Genomic DNA, 18,471 nt, shown 5'->3' with positions numbered 1-18,471 from the left:
TTAATAAATATTCATACACCAAACATTCACTCATATTCATACACCAAACATTCATTCATATATTCATACACCAAACATTCATTCATATTCATACACCAAACATTCATTCATATTCATACACCAAACATTCATTCATATATTAATACACCAAACATTCATTCATATTCATACACCAAACATTCATTCATTTTTATATACCAAACATTCATTCATATTCATACACCAAACATTCATTCATATATTCATACACCAAACATTCATTCATATTCATACACCAAACATTCATTCATATTCATACACCAAACATTCATTCATATATTAATACACCAAACATTCATTCATATTCATACACCAAACATTCATTCATTTTTATATACCAAACATTCATTCATATTTATACAGATCCTCCCCAAAATCCTACCACTTGTAACTTATCCCATTTCCTGACATTTCATCATTATCTGTCCATAACTTCTGGAGCCAAAACACTGCCAAAAAGATTAAGTATAGAAAAACAAAATTGACATTGTAGAAAAAGTTGTTTTGGCAACAATAAAATACAAACATTGAAAAAATACAATATTTTTGGTGGATAATGTTTTCTGTAACATTATATGTTTTTAAAGGCCTACTGAAAGCCACTACTACCGACCACACAGTCTGATAGTTTATATATCAATGATGAAATCTTAACATTGCAACACACGCCAATACGGCCGGGTTAGCTTACTAAAGTGCAATTTTAAATTTTGCGCAAAATATCCTGCTGAAAATGTCTCGGTATGATGATGCCTACGCGTGATGTCACGGGTTGTAGAGGACATTTTGGGACAGCATGGTGGCCAGCTATTAAGTCGTCTGTTTTCATCGCAAAATTCCACAGTATTCTGGACATCTGTGTTGGTGAATCTTTTGCAATTTGTTCAATGAACAATGGAGACAGCAAAGAAGAAAGCTGTAGGTGGGAAGCGGTGTATTGCGGCAGGTGTTATGCCGAATAACGCACCCCCGCCGTAGAATGCACCCCTTGACTGTTGTGCCGGATAACACAGCCGGTGTTTCATTGTTTACATTCCCGGAAGATGACAGTCAAGCTTTACCATTGGCCTGTGGAGAACTGGGACAACAGAGACTCTTACCATGAGGACTTTGAGTTGGATACGCAGACGCGGTACCGTGAGTACGCATGCAGCTGCGGCTTCCAAACATTTGATCGCTTGCCCGTACGTGCGTGCCGCTATGTGCATGTCACGTACGTAACTTTGGGGACTTTGGGGAAATATATGTGCTGTATGAACTTTGGGGAGGTGAACTGTACTTTGGGCTGTGGGATTGAGTGTGTTGTGCAGGTGTTTGAGTTGTATTGGCGGGTTATATGGACGGGAGGAGGGAGGTGTTTGTTATGCGGGATTAATTTGTGGCATATTAAATATAAGCCTGGTTGTGTTGTGGCTGTCTTGTGTTTATTTACTGTTTAGAATCGCTCCCACTGCCCTCTAGTCCTTCACTCTCACTTTCCTCATCCACGAATCTTTCAGCCTCGCTCAAATTAATGGGGAAATCGTCGCTTTCTCGGTCCGAATCGCTCTCGCTGCTGGTGGCCATGATTGTAAACAATGTGCAGATGTGAGGAGCTCCACAACCTGTGACGTCACGCTACTCGTCTGCTACTTCCGGTACAGGCAAGGCTTTTTTTATCAGCGACCAAAAGTTGAGAACTTTATCGTCAATGTTCTCTACTACATCCTTTCAGCAAAAATATGGCAATATCGCGAAATGATCAAGTATGACACATAGAATGGACCTGTTATCCTTGTTTAAATACAAAAATCGCATTTCAGTAGGCCTTTAAAGGCAATATTCATATTTTTGCACACTTATTGTTTTTGTGTGTTTCACAGGTTTTTATTGTCAACTTTTTTTTCCCACATTGCTTCTCTTTTTTTATGGTTTCGTGACTCTGTTTTTTCAGTTTAGTTTATTTTTTTACGGTTTTAAATTATCGGCAGTGGTTTGATATGATGGTGCCTGGAAGCAGTTTTACCAGACTTGGACATGCAAGCAAAACGCCGTAGAATAAAATCAGGAAATAAATCTGCCGACAACAACACCCGTAGGTCTTTTAAAAATAAATGTAACAGAAACAACTTCATAAATTATGTTATATTTTATTTATTTTTTTACTTTTTTAAACTTAACTTAACTTAACTGTGTTTTACCTGCTTCCGGGTAAACGTGCTGTGATGTAATGTAACAGGCCCCCATGTCAAAGCACTGTCATTAATTAAAAACAGTAAAAAACTAAGCTAAAAATAAAAACCTGTGAACACACACTAATACGGTAAAAGTGTACAAACATATGATTATTAGCATCGAAAACTAGTCATGATGCAAACGAATATCCACCAAAAATATTGTACGTATACAACTTTTTATGCGATGTCAGTTTGTTTTTCCGATACCAAATCTTACTGGCAGTGTTTTGGCTCCACAACAAACTTAACTGCCGCCGGGTGGAGGTAATAATTCCTACCTGACGGCAATTAATTGACCACGGTTAGGCCTGGGACCAATTAACAAGAACAAATGAAGGTCTACCGTGCGCCTATAAACACATAGTAACAGACATCTGAATATTTGCAAATACTGCTTAGTTGTTGGGTAAACATTGCCTAGGTTAATAAATGTAGGGCCTCGTTTACCTAAAAAAGTTTTTTTATTTTAACTTATTTGGATGAACGTATACAACCGGGGTTCCCGCCAGCCTCTTCAATTTAGCCCACGAGACGTCATGAGTTCTTTAAAAAATAATCTTAAATACCAGGCGGTCTCTAAATGCCATCTTGTGAACAATGTGAGTAAATCAGATCAATGAGCCTTGAAAGTACAGTATTTACTGATACGACCCAACCCAAACAACCTTCCCTAGTCATGGTGCAAAACAAAAAAAACATTTAGGTCAACACACATGCTCACACATAACACTGAACATTTTGGATATTATGAAAAACGTCCAAACACCATAAACAAATCATCAAAATTACACCCAATTCAATCCATTACAGTGCAGGATGGGAAAAACGTAATGTAACGGTACACAAAAATTTCGGTTCGGTACGTACCTCGGTTTAGAGGTCACGGTTCGGTTCATTTTCGATACAGTAAAAAAAAATATACATATATATTTTTTGGTTATTTATTTACCAAATTTCTTCCCACGTTAATCAACATTAAACTGCCTCAAGTTGTTGCTCAGATTAAATAAAATGACAAAACTTTTCTTCTACATATAAAAAGTGCAACATTAAACAGTTTCAAGTCAACTCATCATGCTTAATTTATTACAGAATTTGGGAAGCTTGTAGTTGATTTATTACGTAAATGTTATATTTTTATCAACATGTGATAGCAGGGACCCTGCCATTCAAAACTAGGCTGCTCCATTACTAATGATTAATGTAACTATAGCTGAAAAAATAGTACAATAGCGAGAGGAGAGACTATTCATCCCTGAACACCATGGAGTTCATGTAGGCTTAATGATGCAGTTACATTATTATATCACCTAACAGAAACTCTTCATTTAACATAATGTCCTTTTTTGCTGCTTCAACACAGCTCAATCAACACAGAAAAGGGTAAAGTGAAATAACAGACAGACAGGGCTTTGTTGTCCGTAACACACACACACCCCAAAATGAGCTAACGTTACGCTAAAAGCGAATTAGCCTTCACTTCAAGCCAGGACTGCGAGCGAGCTGAGCTGCAGTTTATATTTCTAGAAGGTCAACGGGCTCATAGTGATGTTACTAGTAGTTGACTGGGAGGTGTTTATTATCATTTGGGGAGAGTCCGCTGCCTGATGATTACCTGCTAAACGCTAAGCACTGACTACATGCGCTCTGAATACGCACTGCTGATTGGCTGTTACCGCTCTGTTTGTAACCAATCAGATGGTTGTGTGGGTGGGACAATGCTGGGTGCTGTGTAGAGGACTGACAGAAACAGAGGCAGAAGGAAGCGGAGGCGGCTACTTAATATGTTCGTGTGGAAACTCGTCCGGTCCACCTCCGAACCGAACCGAAACCCCCGTACCGAACCGGTTCAATACAAATGTCATGTCTGTGTTGATCATGTTTTTGTTTAGCCATGTGCTGTTTGGTTTTGGACTCTTTTTAGTTCCTGCTTTTCACTCCCTTGTCTTGTTTCCATGGTTACCCATTAGTTTCACCTGTTCCACGTTTGGACTCATTGTGCACTCTTGTTTGTCACCATAGCAACCCATTAGTTTTCACCTGCCCTCACTACTCACCAGAGGTGTGGACTCGAGTCACATGACTTGGACTCGAGTCAGACTCGAGTCATGAATTTGATGACTTTAGACTCGACTTGACAAAATGTAAAAAGACTTGCAACTCGACTTAGACTTTAACATCAATGACTTGTGACTTCACTTGGACTTGAGCCTTTTGAATTGACATGACTTGACATGACTTGCTACTTTCCCCAAAACCCAAAGATGAAAAAGTTATTCGGGAGCGCTCCGTATTTTTCATTGTGTACTTGTCTATCAGCGTTGCGTGTGTCAGCTGGTGTGCTCTCAGTACAACAGCCAATCAAATTAGATCTACTTTGTTTTCATCACACAGCATTCATCCAATCAAATTGCAGGACTACCAACGAAGAAGACATGTCCAAACCATACGCCAGTGAACAAAAAATGATACCTAAAATAATTTTGTTTGGGTATAAAAATTACGAGGTGGTCAACACAAAACGGTTTGCAGTATGCAACACATGCGGTTCGAAAATTACTGATGGAGAGGCAACAACTTCCAACTTCGTCCGGCATTTGAAGTTGCACAAAGAAGGGTAAGTTTTGAATGTAAGATAACGTTTATTGGCTAAGTAACGTGACTTTTATTTGCTGTGTAGTTAAATCAGTGAGGCTGTAAACTCACTGCTAACGTTATAACGTTATTGCAAACACGGGAATCTGTTGCAGTTCACTACCTTATTCATACTTTTTGTTCAGTGATTTTTTTAAGCAGGGTTACGTTAGTCAATATATCACACGTAACGTTAGACGGCAGTCAGCAGCACCGCATATTTTAGCCACCTAAAAAAAGACAAAAATAGTAAAATAAAGGTCAGTTAAAATGTATACTATATTATGAAAATGTGTACCGTTTTAGCTAGCTTTCTGACATACTGTTGGTTGTTTACCTCAGTGGTCCCCAACCACCGGGCCGCGGCCCGGTATTGGTCCGTGGATCGATTGGTATCGGGCCGCACAAGAAATATTTTTTTTTATTTTTTTTTTATTTTTTAAATTAAATCAACATAAAAAACACAAGATACACTTACAAGTAGTGCACCAACCCAAAACAACTCTCTCCCCCCTTTTGTTCTGGGCATTGAACATGAAGACTCTTCCTTCACTGTTCCGAGTGGCCATGAGAGTCTTGGCAGTGCCTGCCTCCAGTGCTCCAGTGGAGCGAGTTTTCAGCCATGGTGGCATCATACTACGCCCCCATCGTGCACAAATGACTGACAGACTCTTGGCTGATTTGGTCTTTTGCAAATGCAATGCAGCATAGGGCCCTGACATATAAAAAGTACAACTTTTTTGTTATGTTCACGTATATGTCATGTTTTTTCAATGTTAACACTTTTGTACAAATAAGTACATTTGCACTTTATTTTTCAATGTGTTTGTTCTGTAAAGGAATGAGTTAATGTTTAAAATGACTGGTTAATAGTGCTATTATAAAGTGCAATGTCAGCACAATTTTCTTTCCCGCAATTTAAAATGCACTTGTTTTAATAAATAAATACAGCGTTTGAAAAGCATACACAATCTGTGTTAATATATTAGTCTGTGGTTAAAAGGACTTGAAAGGACTCGAAACTCAAAATGCAGGACTTAGGACTTGACTTGAGACTTTCCAGTCTTGACTTTGGACTTGACTCGGGGCTTGCCTGTCTTGACTCGGGACTTGACTCGGACTTGAGGGCAAAGACTTGAGACTTACTTGTGACTTGCAAAACAATGACTTGGTCCCACCTCTGCTACTCACGCACCTGTCTTTAATCATGTCACTATTATTTAAACCGATTATTGCCAGGAAGTCTCCCTGGCGACATCATACCCCTGATACACTCTTTATCGTCACTCTGCATAACGCCATGTTCACAGTCCCATGCCAAGTAAGTTTTTGTTTCATTGTTCACAGTTTCTGTCTTTGTGCAAGTTTTGTTTTCATTAGCCAAGTTTTTTACCTCTGCCATTGTGCGCGCCTTTTGTTTGCTTTTTGTAGTTGTAGTGTTAAAATAAATCATGTACTCCCCTTCACGCCACGTATGGTCCAAATCATTTGCACCTCGGGAGAACAAACCACGCCATAGTCCAAGTCTTGACAACAAATACACGTAGCGTTACACCACTACGTAAAACACTCTCCACACTTATTCATGTTTGGCGCATTTAGCTGTTTGATATTTCTGATTGATTCCAAAAGGAGTCAAACTGTCACGTACTCATAATATCCAATTATATGAGTTAATTATCCATTCTATTAATATATTATGTACACACACACAGGCCACATTTTTTAACTTAACGCGGCCCCCAAGTCAAAAAGCTTTATCGAAGAAGAAAAACGTTGTTTATCACCCACCGTAAATCTGCCGGCTGTGGTGGAGAGACACGTTTTATGAGGCATAAAAGTGACAGCAGCAAGAAAACAAGAGCGCCGCAGCCAAGTGGAGACTACGGAGCGTAATAAATCATCTTCCGGAGCTGGCTAACGTTAGCATTATGTGCTCATTTCTGTCTGGCCACGTGTCCTCAAACTGTGACGGCAGGCTCGTGAGGACTGAGCACGCGTGACTTAAACTAGCAGTGGAAGTCGCTTTGGAGCGCTTGAAACCTCAAATCATCAAATAGTACGAGGGCTGCAGCTAGGGATGTCCCGATCCGATATTTGGATCGGATCGGCTGCCGATATTTGCCAAAAATTGCGTATCGGCAAGGCATGGGAAAATGCCGATCCAGATCCAGTTTAAAAAAAACTCCAACGCACCGATTTAAATAATACATTCCACTTTTCTGCTGCTCCCTAATTTCCGTTCCGCATTTTCCAGCACACCTTCAACACATCCACATGTCTGTGAATTCTCACGCAGTTGCTTTTAGCTGCTGGCATTACACGACAGGTTCTTCTCACTCTTTCCTGTGTCTCCCTCTCACAGACAGCGAGCGCACCTTCTTACACACGTCACATACTGTCACGACACACGTCACATACTGTCACGCAGACCCGGCCCTAACCAATCTGGCGCCCTAGGCAAGATTTTAGGTGGCGCCCCCCCACATCGGCAGTGAAGTGTATATACTCACAAGAAACCGAATAGCTTTGTCTTTGACCTTTTTTTTTTTTTTACTTACAACTATACCTAATATATAAAGGGGTGGAAAAGTGACTATTACCTGCAGGGCAAACATAGCTAACCAGAAGGCAATAACAATGTAAACAAAAAACAGCTGCTTAGAAGATCTAATACAAATGTTCCTGAAAAATGTAAGGTGGGAGTACTGTAATTACCTAACGTTACATTATTATTTTCCATAACAATTTAGCCCCCTCCACAATATTAACCCGACGTTAAAACAGAACTAGCTATTTATTGATTAGCAATTGCCGAATCATGTAACATTAGCTTAATGCTAAAAAGCCGGGTTACTATCACATTCTGTAACAGACAAATAATTTCATGTTCGGCTCACCTACCTGCTACCTCTGTCTTTTCTCGTTTCTCCTCCTCTTCTTTTCTCTTTTTTCTTCCCTGGGCACCTGACAGTTTTGGCCGTTTTGACATCTTGTGTTGATTTTTTGATGTGGTGACGTCCAAAAAGAGTCATGATACGGGAAGGGAGGGGGCACACCGTGCGGGGGGAGAGGGGGCGTAATGTTTTAACAAATAATATTTCTATTAAATAGGCTTTACTTTGCATTTTAATTAACGTGGGATTATTTTTTGTATTTAGAAATAATAGTACCAACTTTTTTTTTTTTTTTTTTTTTTCTCCAACATTTGTGGCACTGGCGTGGCGCCCCCTCATGGACGGCGCCCTTAGCATTTGCCTATACGGCCTATGCCACGGGCCGGCCCTGCTGTCACGTCATACGTCACATACGTATACGTCCTCCCCGAGCAGGGAGGTAGCAGCATGGCTAACGTTAGCTGTGATGCTAGCGCAGCCGTGCGAGCAACGCTCCCTCTAAGGTGCTCGCCTGTGCAATTGCGCACTGTTTAAGCGTCCTCTGCGCATAGCAAATCTATGCCACGCACAAAATCTAATAAAAAAAATAAGCGCATAACAATTTTCGACACACCGACACGACAGAGAAAACAGTTTTCGTCATCATTGTTCAAATATTGTGACGTCTGTCGAGACGCTTATCTCCATTCGGTGCCACACGTCCACACCATCAAAATGCAGAGGTGGGTAGAGTAGCCAGAAATTGTACTCAAGTAAGAGTACTGTTACTTTAGAGATTTATTACTCAAGTAAAAGTAAGGAGTAGTCACCCAAATATTTACTTGAGTAAAAGTAAAAAGTATGTTGTAAAAAAACTACTCAAGTACTGAGTAACTGATGAGTAACATATAAACACATATATATATATATATATATATATATATATATATATATATATATATATATACACACACACACACATATATACATATATATATATATATACACACACATATATATATATATATATATATATATATATATATATATATATATATGTATATATATATATATATATATATATATATATATACATACATTGATATATACAGTATATAATTTATTTTTATTTTTTTTGCCGTTTTTGTTTACATGTTAATAGTGTTTTAATGAATATACATGCATGTTTAACACATATAGATTCCTTTCTTTCATGAAGACAAGAATATAAGTTGGTGTATTACCTGATTGTGATGACTTGTATTGATTGGAATCAGACAGTAGTGATGACAAACGTCCACGTTTTCAAATGGAGGAAAAAAAAAGTTCCTCCTTTCTGTCTAATACCACATGAAAGTGGTTGGTTTTTGGCTTCTTATTTGTCCAGCTTCCATATTCGTTTTTATACACTTTACAAGAAATACATTGGCGGCAAACTCCGTAGCTTTGCGCAGGCTTTCGGAGACTCTTATTTTGAAAGCGCACGCGCGATGGAGCGGCACTTTTATTGTGAAGACAGGAACTGTGCAGTCAGTCTTTAGGCTTTTGACGGGATGTACGGTTAAAATAAAAAATGGTCTTTTTTCCTTCACACTTTTGATTGATTGATTGGAACTTTTATTAGTAGTTTGCACAGTATCGTACATATTCCGTACAATTGACCACTAAATGGTAACACCCCAATAAGTTTTTCAACTTGTTTAAGTCAGGTCATGTGACCCCTGGCTCTGTTTGATTGGTCCAACGTCACCAGTGACTGCATCTGATTGGTGAAACGGAGTGAACGTCACCAGTGACTGTATTTGTTGAAACACAGGCACTATGAAGGTCTGTCTGACAGACCAAAACAAACAAAGCGTGCATTAACAGATCGATAAAAATTAGTAGCGAGTAGCGAGCTGAATGTAGATAAAAGTAGCGGAGTAAAAGTAGCGTTTCTTCTCTATAAATATACTCAAGTAAAAGTAAAAGTATGTTGCATTAAAACTACTCTTAGAAGTACAATTTATCCCAAAAGTTACTCAAGTAGATGTAACGGAGTAAATGTAGCGCGTTACTACCCACCTCTGTCAAAATGTCGAGGCAAACATTTCCACATCAACACCGTATGAAAAAATTAGTGATTTTTTTAGTTGTGATTTCCTTCTCTGCATGAAAGTTTAAAAGTAGCATATATTAATGCAGTATGAAGAAGAATGTTTTAATGTAGACATGCAAGCCTTGAAAGAAAATTTTGAAAATCAAGACTACATTTCCTGCATTTCTACCCTATATTTTAACTTTAGATTTATTCTCATATCAAACTCTTTTGGCTGTCTTTTTGACACTTACATCCGGCGCCCCCCTCCACACCCTGAATTATAAATAATGTAAATAATTCAATGTGATTATCTTGTGTGATGACTGTATTATGATGATAGTATATATCTGATAGTATATATCTGTATCATGAATCAATTGTGGACCCCGACTTAAACAAGTTGAAAAACTTATTGGGGTGTTACCATTTAGTGGTCAATTGTACGGAATATGTACTTCACTGTGCAACCTACTAATAAAAGTCTCAATCAATCAATCAAAACACATAGAATCATCATACTGCTGTGATTATATGCATCAAGTGTTCATTCAAGGCTAAGGCAAAATATCGAGATATATACTGTGTATCGCAATATGGCCTTCAAATATCGCAATATTAAAAAAAGGCCATATCGCCCAGCCCTAGTTCAATGATGCCATTTCTGTTTGTCATGTATAATTTTGTCTATTTTGTGTTTATCCTTGAATAAACAGGTCAGTTTCTTGTTACCAACCATTGTGTATTATTCAAACTCCCCTAATTCAGCTGGCTAGTTGTTATCAAGAGTACTAAAACCCTTTTCAACATGATTCTGACAACTAAGTAGGCTAAAGAACTTTAAACTTTAATACATGCTCGGATAGGCCAGTATCGGTCAGTGTCGGTATCGGTCAGTATCGGTATCGGATCGGAAATGCAAAAACAATATCGGTATCGGATCGGAAGTGCAAAAACCTGGATCGGGACATCCCTAGCTGCAGCTGTATGTTATTTTGCTCATCCAGGAATATATCAGATTAAAAAAAACAGACTTTATGGCTTCAAAGTATATTTTAGGGGAGAAAGTTGAAATAAACAAAGATTTTTCTACAAAACCCAAAAGCAGTGAAGTTGTCACGTTGTGTAAATGTTAAATAAAAACAGAATACAATGATTTGTAAATCATTTTCAACTTATATTCAATTGAATGGACTGCAAAGACAAGATATTTAACGTCCCAACTGGTAAACTTTGTTATTTTTTGCAAATATTAACTCATTTGGAATTTGATGATTGCAACATGTTTCAAAAAAGCTGGCACAAGTGGCAAAAAAAGACTGATAAAGTTGAGGAATGCTCATCAAACACTTATTTGGAACATCCCGCAGGCTAATTGGGAACAGGTGGGTGCCATGATTGGGTATAAAAGCAACTTCCGTGAAATGCTCAGTCATTCACAAACAAGGATGGGTCGAGGGTCAACACTTTTTCAACAAATGCGTGAGCAAATTGTCCAACAGTTTAAAAACAACATTTCTCAACCGGCTATTGCAAGGAATTTAGGGATTTCACCATCTACGGTCCATAATATCATCAAAAGGTTCAGAGAATCTGGAGAAATCACTGCACCTAAGCGATGATGTTACGGACCTTCGATCCCTCAGGCGGTACTGCATCAAAAAGCGACATCGGTAAGCCCCCCCCCCCCCCCCCCCCCCCCCCCCCCCCCCGACCCTCATTCCTTGTGTTTATTTACTTTTACGTTATATTTTTATTTATTTATTTATTTATTTTTTGCACATCTTATGTAGTATTTATTTATTTATTTACCTTATTTATCTTTTGTTTATCTTCAATATATTTTTTAGATTGAATCTAAGTTTGCATATATTCATGTGTGTCTATATTTGTTGTGGGCACTAGGTGACAATTACCTTGGGAATTAAAGTGGGTGGGTATTGTAAGGGGTGGGGCTTACTATGTTACATATTGTAAAATGTGCAGATACCTCAACTTGCTGTTGCCATGATCCATCATACTGTACTGTCTGCAAAATTCAATAAAAATATTTGAAAAAAAAAAAAAAAAAGCGACATCGGTGTGTAAAGGATATCACCACATGGGCTCAGGAACACTTCAGAAAACCACTGTAAGTACCAAAGTGCGTCGCTATATCTGAAAGTGCAAGTTAAAACTCTACTATGCAAAGCCAAAGCCATTTAACAACAACACCCAGAAACGCTGCCGGCTTCGCTCGGCCCGCGCTCATCTAAGATGGACTGATGCAAAGTGTTTTTGGAAACTGTGGACGTCGTGTCCTCCGTAACAAAGAGGAAAAGAACCATCCGGATTGTTCTAGGCGCAAAGTTGAAAAGCCAGCATCTGTGATGGCGTGGCTTCATAGTAAAAGAGTGCGGGTACTAGACTGGCCTGCCTGTAGTCCAGACTTGTTTCCCATTGAAAATGTGTGGCGTATTATGAAGCCTAAAATAGCACAACGGAGACCCCCGGACTGTTGAACAACTTAAGCTGTACATCAAGCAAGAATGGGAAAGAATTCCACTTCAAAAATGTGTCTCCTCAGTTCCCAAACGTTTACTGAGTGTTGTTAAAAGGAAAGGCCATGTAACACAGTGGTAAAAATGCCCCTGTGACAACTTGTTTGCAATGTGTTGCTGCCATTAAAATCTAAGTCAATGATTATTTGCAAAAAATTAAAAGTTTCTCAGTTCGAACATTAAATATCTTGTCTTTGCAGTCTATTCAATTGAATATAAGTTGAAAAGGATTTTTAAATTTGTAAAAGTATTCTGTTTTTATTTACGAATTACACAACGTGCCAACTTCACTGGTTTTGGGTTTTGTATATTTTAGGGGGAAAAGTTTACATAAACAAAGATTTTTGAATTTTGTACTTGCCATAACCTTCATTACCTTCTGTTTACCTTTATTTATTTATTTGTACCTTCTATTAATCTCCTTTTGGCTTTTATTTATACCTTTTACCTTATTTTACCATATTTGACCTACTATTTTATTTGGTTTACTCTTCATTTAACTTCTAATTACCTTTTTTTTTAGCACCATACAAACAGACATACATTCATAAACATCATGCGTACATTACGTGGTACCTTACAATAAAAACAAATCAACAGAATGACTCGAATTTAACATATTTTACCTATTATTTTACCATATTTTACTTACTATTTTACCACATTTTACTTACTATTTTACTAGCTCTCCTGCTGAGCTCTCGATTTTACTATACTATTTTTTACCATACTGTTTTACCATATTTTACCTACTATTTGACCATATTTTACCTACTATTTTACCATATTTTACCTACTATTTTACAGGCTCTCCTGCCGGGCTTTCGATTTTACCATACTATTTTTTACCATACTATTTTACGGGCCCTCGATTTTACCATACTATTTTATGGGCAGTCTACCCCAGGGCAGCTGTGGCTATGAAAGTAGCTTACCACCACCAGGTGTGAATGATTGATGGGTTCTACATGTAAAGCGACTTTGGGTACTTAGAAAACCGCTATATAAATCCCAGTTATTATTATGGGCTCTCCTGCGGGCTCTCGATTTTACAATATTTCACCTACTATTTTACCATATTTTACCTACTATTTACTACTGTAAATAAATGTAGGCTGAATCACACAATTCAATGTTTAATGGTCCACATTTTAAGCGTTGATTCCCATTTTTGATGTTACAGACTATAAAACAATGTTATTATTTGTTATAAGTTGATCTATTTATTTTTTTCAACGCAGAGGTGTACTTACAACAATTTTAAAGACAAATGGTACTATTTAATAGCGTGGGTGCGAAGGCTTAGGTCAGACTGATTACAAAAATAAATACTAATCAAATATACTGCAAAAGAAGGCACTCATAAAAACTGATAACAAAATAATTATTTTAAACCAAATTAATAATAATATCAATGTTTCAATCAAATTTGAGTGCAAATAAAAAGACTTAGTCATAATTTTAGCGCTTAAGAAACTTCTCTTTACCTCCAAACTTCTTCTGTTTGATATTGTCATTACTGTCACAAGTGGTGGAAAAGTGTATTACAACTATACGGAATGTCAGAATTCAATCAGTACCGGAAGACCTGATCGGTCCAGAGGTGCGTCACTTCCTGTCAACTTACGTTGTCATGTTTTTCTTTTTTTTGGTACGCTATTTCGATAATAATGTCATATAAAAGATTACATACAAAACAATTGGTACTATTTTACGGGCTCTCGATTTTTTTCACCATCCTTTTTTTTTAAACCATAGTATTTTACGGGCTCTCCTGTCTGCCCTCGATTTTTACCATATCTTACCAACTATTTTACCAACTATTTTACCTACTATTTTATCAACTATTTTACCAAATATTTTACCTACTATTTTACCTATTTCACCAACTATTTTACCATATTTTACCTACTATTTTACCAACAATTTTACCATATTTTATCTACTATTTTACCTATTATTTCACCAACTTTTTTTACCATATTTTAGCTACTATTTTACCAACTATTTTATCAACTATTTTACCATATGTTACCAACTATTTTACCACATTTTACCTACTATTTACCCTATTTTACCAACTATTTTACCTACTATTTTATCAACTATTTTACTTATTATTTTACCAAATATTTTACCTACTATTTTACCTATTTCACCAACTATTTTACCATATTTTACCTCCTATTTTACCAACGATTTTACCATATTTTATCTACTATTTTACCTATTATTTCACCAACTTTTTTTACCATATTTTACCTACTATTTTACCAACTATTTTATCAACTATTTTACTATATGTTACCAACTATTTTACCATATTTTACCTACTATTTACCCTATTTTACCAACTATTTTACCATATTTTACCAACTATTTTACCATATTTTACGGGCTCTCCTGCCGGGCTCTCGATTTTACCATACTTATAATTCAAGTAACTAGAATCTTAAATGTTTCAATATTTCATACCATTTTGATTCATTATAATATTTTTGAGAGATGACACTTTTAAAGAAAAAACATAGCAGCTCTGTGTTTTTAGCGTCAATATTGCAACTTTTTCTCATCACATCTTTCATTGCACTTTTTATATATGTTTGTTTTATAAAACAGTATTTTTAGAGGGACGTTCAAAATTAGCTGCGGGGGCCTTTATGCTTAAGTCACTTGCAGGATTCTCACAGGAATGAGACAAAATACAACCTTACCCGTATGAAGTTTGACAAATATCTCCGCCATGCCTTCCAAGGTTTGATTACGGGCTCTCAACTTTTGTACCATACTTTTTTTTTTACTATACTATTTTACGGGCTTTCCTGTCTGCCCTCGATTTTACCATATTTGACCTACTATTTTACCATATTTGACCTACTATTTTACCATATTTGACCTACTATTTTACCATATTTGACCTACTATTTTACCATATTTGACCTACTATTTTACCATATTTGACCTACTATTTTACCATATTTTACCTACTATTTTACCATATTTTACCTACTATTTTACCATATTTGACTTATCAATCTCAATCAATCAATCAATCAATCTTTATTTATATAGCCCTAAATCACAAGTGTCTCAAAGGGCTGCACAAGCCACAACGACATCCTCGGTACAAAGCCCACTATTTTACCATATTTGACCAACTATTTTAACATATTTTACCTACTATTTTACGGGCTCTCCTGCCTGGCTGTCAATTTTAACATACTATTTTACGGGCTCTCAATTTTTTTTTACCATACTTTTTTCTTTACCATACTATTTTACCATATTTTACCTACTATTTCACGGGCTCTCCTGCTGGGCTCTCAATTTTACCATACTATTTTACGGGCTCTCAATTTTTTTTACCATACTTTTTTCTTTACCATACTATTTTACCATATTTTACCTACTATTTTACCATATTTTACCTACTATTTCACGGGCTCTCCTGCTGGGCTCTCAATTTTACCATACTATTTTACGGGCTCTCGATTTTTTTACCATACTTTTATTTACCATACTATTTTACGGGCTCTCCTGTCTGCCCTCGATTTTTACCATATCTTAACTACTATTTTACCATATTTTACCTACCATTTCAGCATATTTTACCTATTTTACAAACAATTTTACCATATTTTATCTACTATTTTACCCTATTTACCATATTTTACCATATTTTACGGGATCTCCTGCCGGGCTCTCGATGTTACCATACTTATAATTCAAGTAACTGCAATCTCAATTTCAATATTTCATACCATTTTGAGCGATGACACTTTTATAGAAAAAACATAGCTTTGTGTTTTTAGCGTCAATATTGCAACTTTTTCTCATTACATCTTTCATTCGTTCGTTTTATAAAACAGTATTTTTAGAGGGACGTTAAAAACGAGCTGCGGGGCCGCACTTTGGAGACCTTTATGCTGAAGTCACTTGCAGGATTCTCACAGGAATGAGACAAAATACAACCTTACCCGTATGAAGTTTGATAAATATCTCCGCCATGCCTTCCATGGTTTGATTTCCCAAACTAGCACAGGTCCCAAACACACAAAAACCGGAATTAAAAAAGTGGGTTTTGCATAATCGGGCCCTTTAAAGAAATAATAGCAGTTGTTTTTTGTCCCGGCGGTGGATTTACATCAGACTTTAGCCACCGTTTGAACTTCGAGAACAGCTGATCTAAGGATTCATACACGGTCACGTGACTTGAAAGCTTCTTAATAGCTCCTTGGCAAACATGTATAAATGTGCGGCATGTGCAAGTATGGAGGAAAAAGGGCGGCCTACCGTGGGGGAGGTCAGCCGCCTCAGGCTCTCTCCGAGCGAGTCCAGGTTCACCCTCCTCCGCCGGGTCGCCCTCTTGTGGGGCACGCCGGCTGCGGGCTTGTCGTCGCCCGCCGGACACGCCAGCCTGTCGGCGGCGGGGCTGCGGCCGTTCCAGAGCAGCGGTCTGTGGGCGGAGGAGGCGGCGGAGGAGAAGGGGCATCCGCGGAGCTCCTCGGCCGGCTCCAGCAGCAGCAGCCCGCCGTCCCCCCCGGGGCTCTCCAGTCCGCAGTCGGAGCCCACCGAGCTGCTGAACGACTCCGAGGAAATCTTGCGCGACGACGACGACATGGCGGCGAGGGAAGAGGACGGTGACGATATCTCGTATCGGCGGCGAACCGGGACTCATCAGACGGTGCGCGCGCACACAATTATGAGTCGTGCGCGCGCTCAGGTGAGTCGGACCGTGTATTGGGCGGGAGGAGGGGAAAAAGGGGCTTTGAACCGGCAACTAATGTCACGCTAACATTTACGTAAGGAGGTCAAGGGTGTCACTTTCGTAAAAAAAAAAAAATGTCCCGGCGTTTTCCACCATAAACACTCCAAAGAGACGCCAAAATATCCAGGTAGCATTTCATGCTAGCTAGCTTAAACACGGTGGAGTCGATACTATTTTTATTTCTTTAAAAAAATAATGTCACCATCCGGGTTGGGGGGGGGTAAAAATGTCAAGAAAAATACATAAAATGTCAACCCGAGCCGTGTAATTCCGACATAAAAAGGAGTAAATTGTGAAGAGAAGAAAAAAAACAATCCCAGCAGATGTGCGCGCGCTTCCCGCGCTCCTCGTCCGCTGCGACAACCTTGTCGCGTCCGCGTCCTTTTGCGCGCCGCTTAGATGCTCCGCTCCGTGCGCCGCGCGGCCGTCCGTCCGTCCGTCCTCGGTGGGAATGCGGCTGATAGGAGGCGAGATGGAAGAGAGAGAACCGGTGGCGGGGGGTTGGTGGGGGGTGGGGGGGGGGGGGGGGGGGGGGGGCGACGCGTCGGTGATGCGCTCGCCGCGCGCTGCGCTTTCCGCCGCCGCCAATCAGAGCGCGGACGCGGTGGAATTTTGTCACGCGGATGTTTTTTGGCGTTTCACCAGGACGTGTGTCAAGTAAATAGCGTGGCGACATTTACGGGGCTTACACGCGTTTTATATATATATATATATACACAAAAAGTAGAGCAGCGCAAAAAAAATACGTGCACGTCAGTTCCTGACCCATTTGTTCACGCCGCACGTTTTGTTTGTGCTATTAGGGTTTTAAGCAGAGGTGGGTAGAGTAGCCAGAAATTGTACTCAAGTAAGAGTACTGTTACTTTAGAGATTTATTACTCAAGTAAAAGTAAGGAGTAGTCACCCAAATATTTACTTGAGTAAAAGTAAAAAGTATGTTGTGAAAAAACTACTCAAGTACTGAGTAACTGATGAGTAACATACACACACATATCATATATATATATATATATATATATATATATATATATATATATATATATATATATATATATGTATATACATATACATATATATACACACACATATATATATATACAGTATATAATTTATATTTATTTATTTTGCCGTTTTTGTTTACATGTTAAAGGTGTTTTAATGAATATACATGCATGTTTAACACATATAGATTCCTTTCTTTCATGAAGACAAGAATATAAGTTGGTGTATTACCTGATTGTGATGACTTGCGTTGATTGTAATCAGACAGTAGTGATGATAGCGTCCACGTTTTCAAATGGAGGAGAAAAAAAGTTCCTCC

At 38.2% G+C, this 18,471-nt stretch overlaps 1 protein-coding gene across 1 annotated transcript in view; it reads right to left on the bottom strand.

Moving 5' to 3' along the window:
* gucy1a2 (guanylate cyclase 1, soluble, alpha 2) overlaps positions 1–17,583 on the bottom strand; it is a 110,066-nt gene extending 92,483 nt beyond the window's left edge. The window contains exon 1 of the mRNA XM_061925857.1: positions 16,676–17,583. Coding sequence (XP_061781841.1) covers positions 16,676–17,002 — 327 coding nt within the window. The 5' untranslated portion in view covers positions 17,003–17,583. The remainder of the gene's footprint in view (positions 1–16,675) is intronic.
* Positions 17,584–18,471: the final 888 nt, after the last annotated feature.

The sequence above is a fragment of the Nerophis lumbriciformis genome, linkage group LG30, assembly GCF_033978685.3.
Source record: "Nerophis lumbriciformis linkage group LG30, RoL_Nlum_v2.1, whole genome shotgun sequence".
Taxonomy (NCBI): domain Eukaryota; kingdom Metazoa; phylum Chordata; class Actinopteri; order Syngnathiformes; family Syngnathidae; genus Nerophis; species Nerophis lumbriciformis.
The sequence above is the reverse complement of the archived record's forward strand: the minus strand, read 5'-3'. Positions and strand labels throughout refer to the sequence as shown.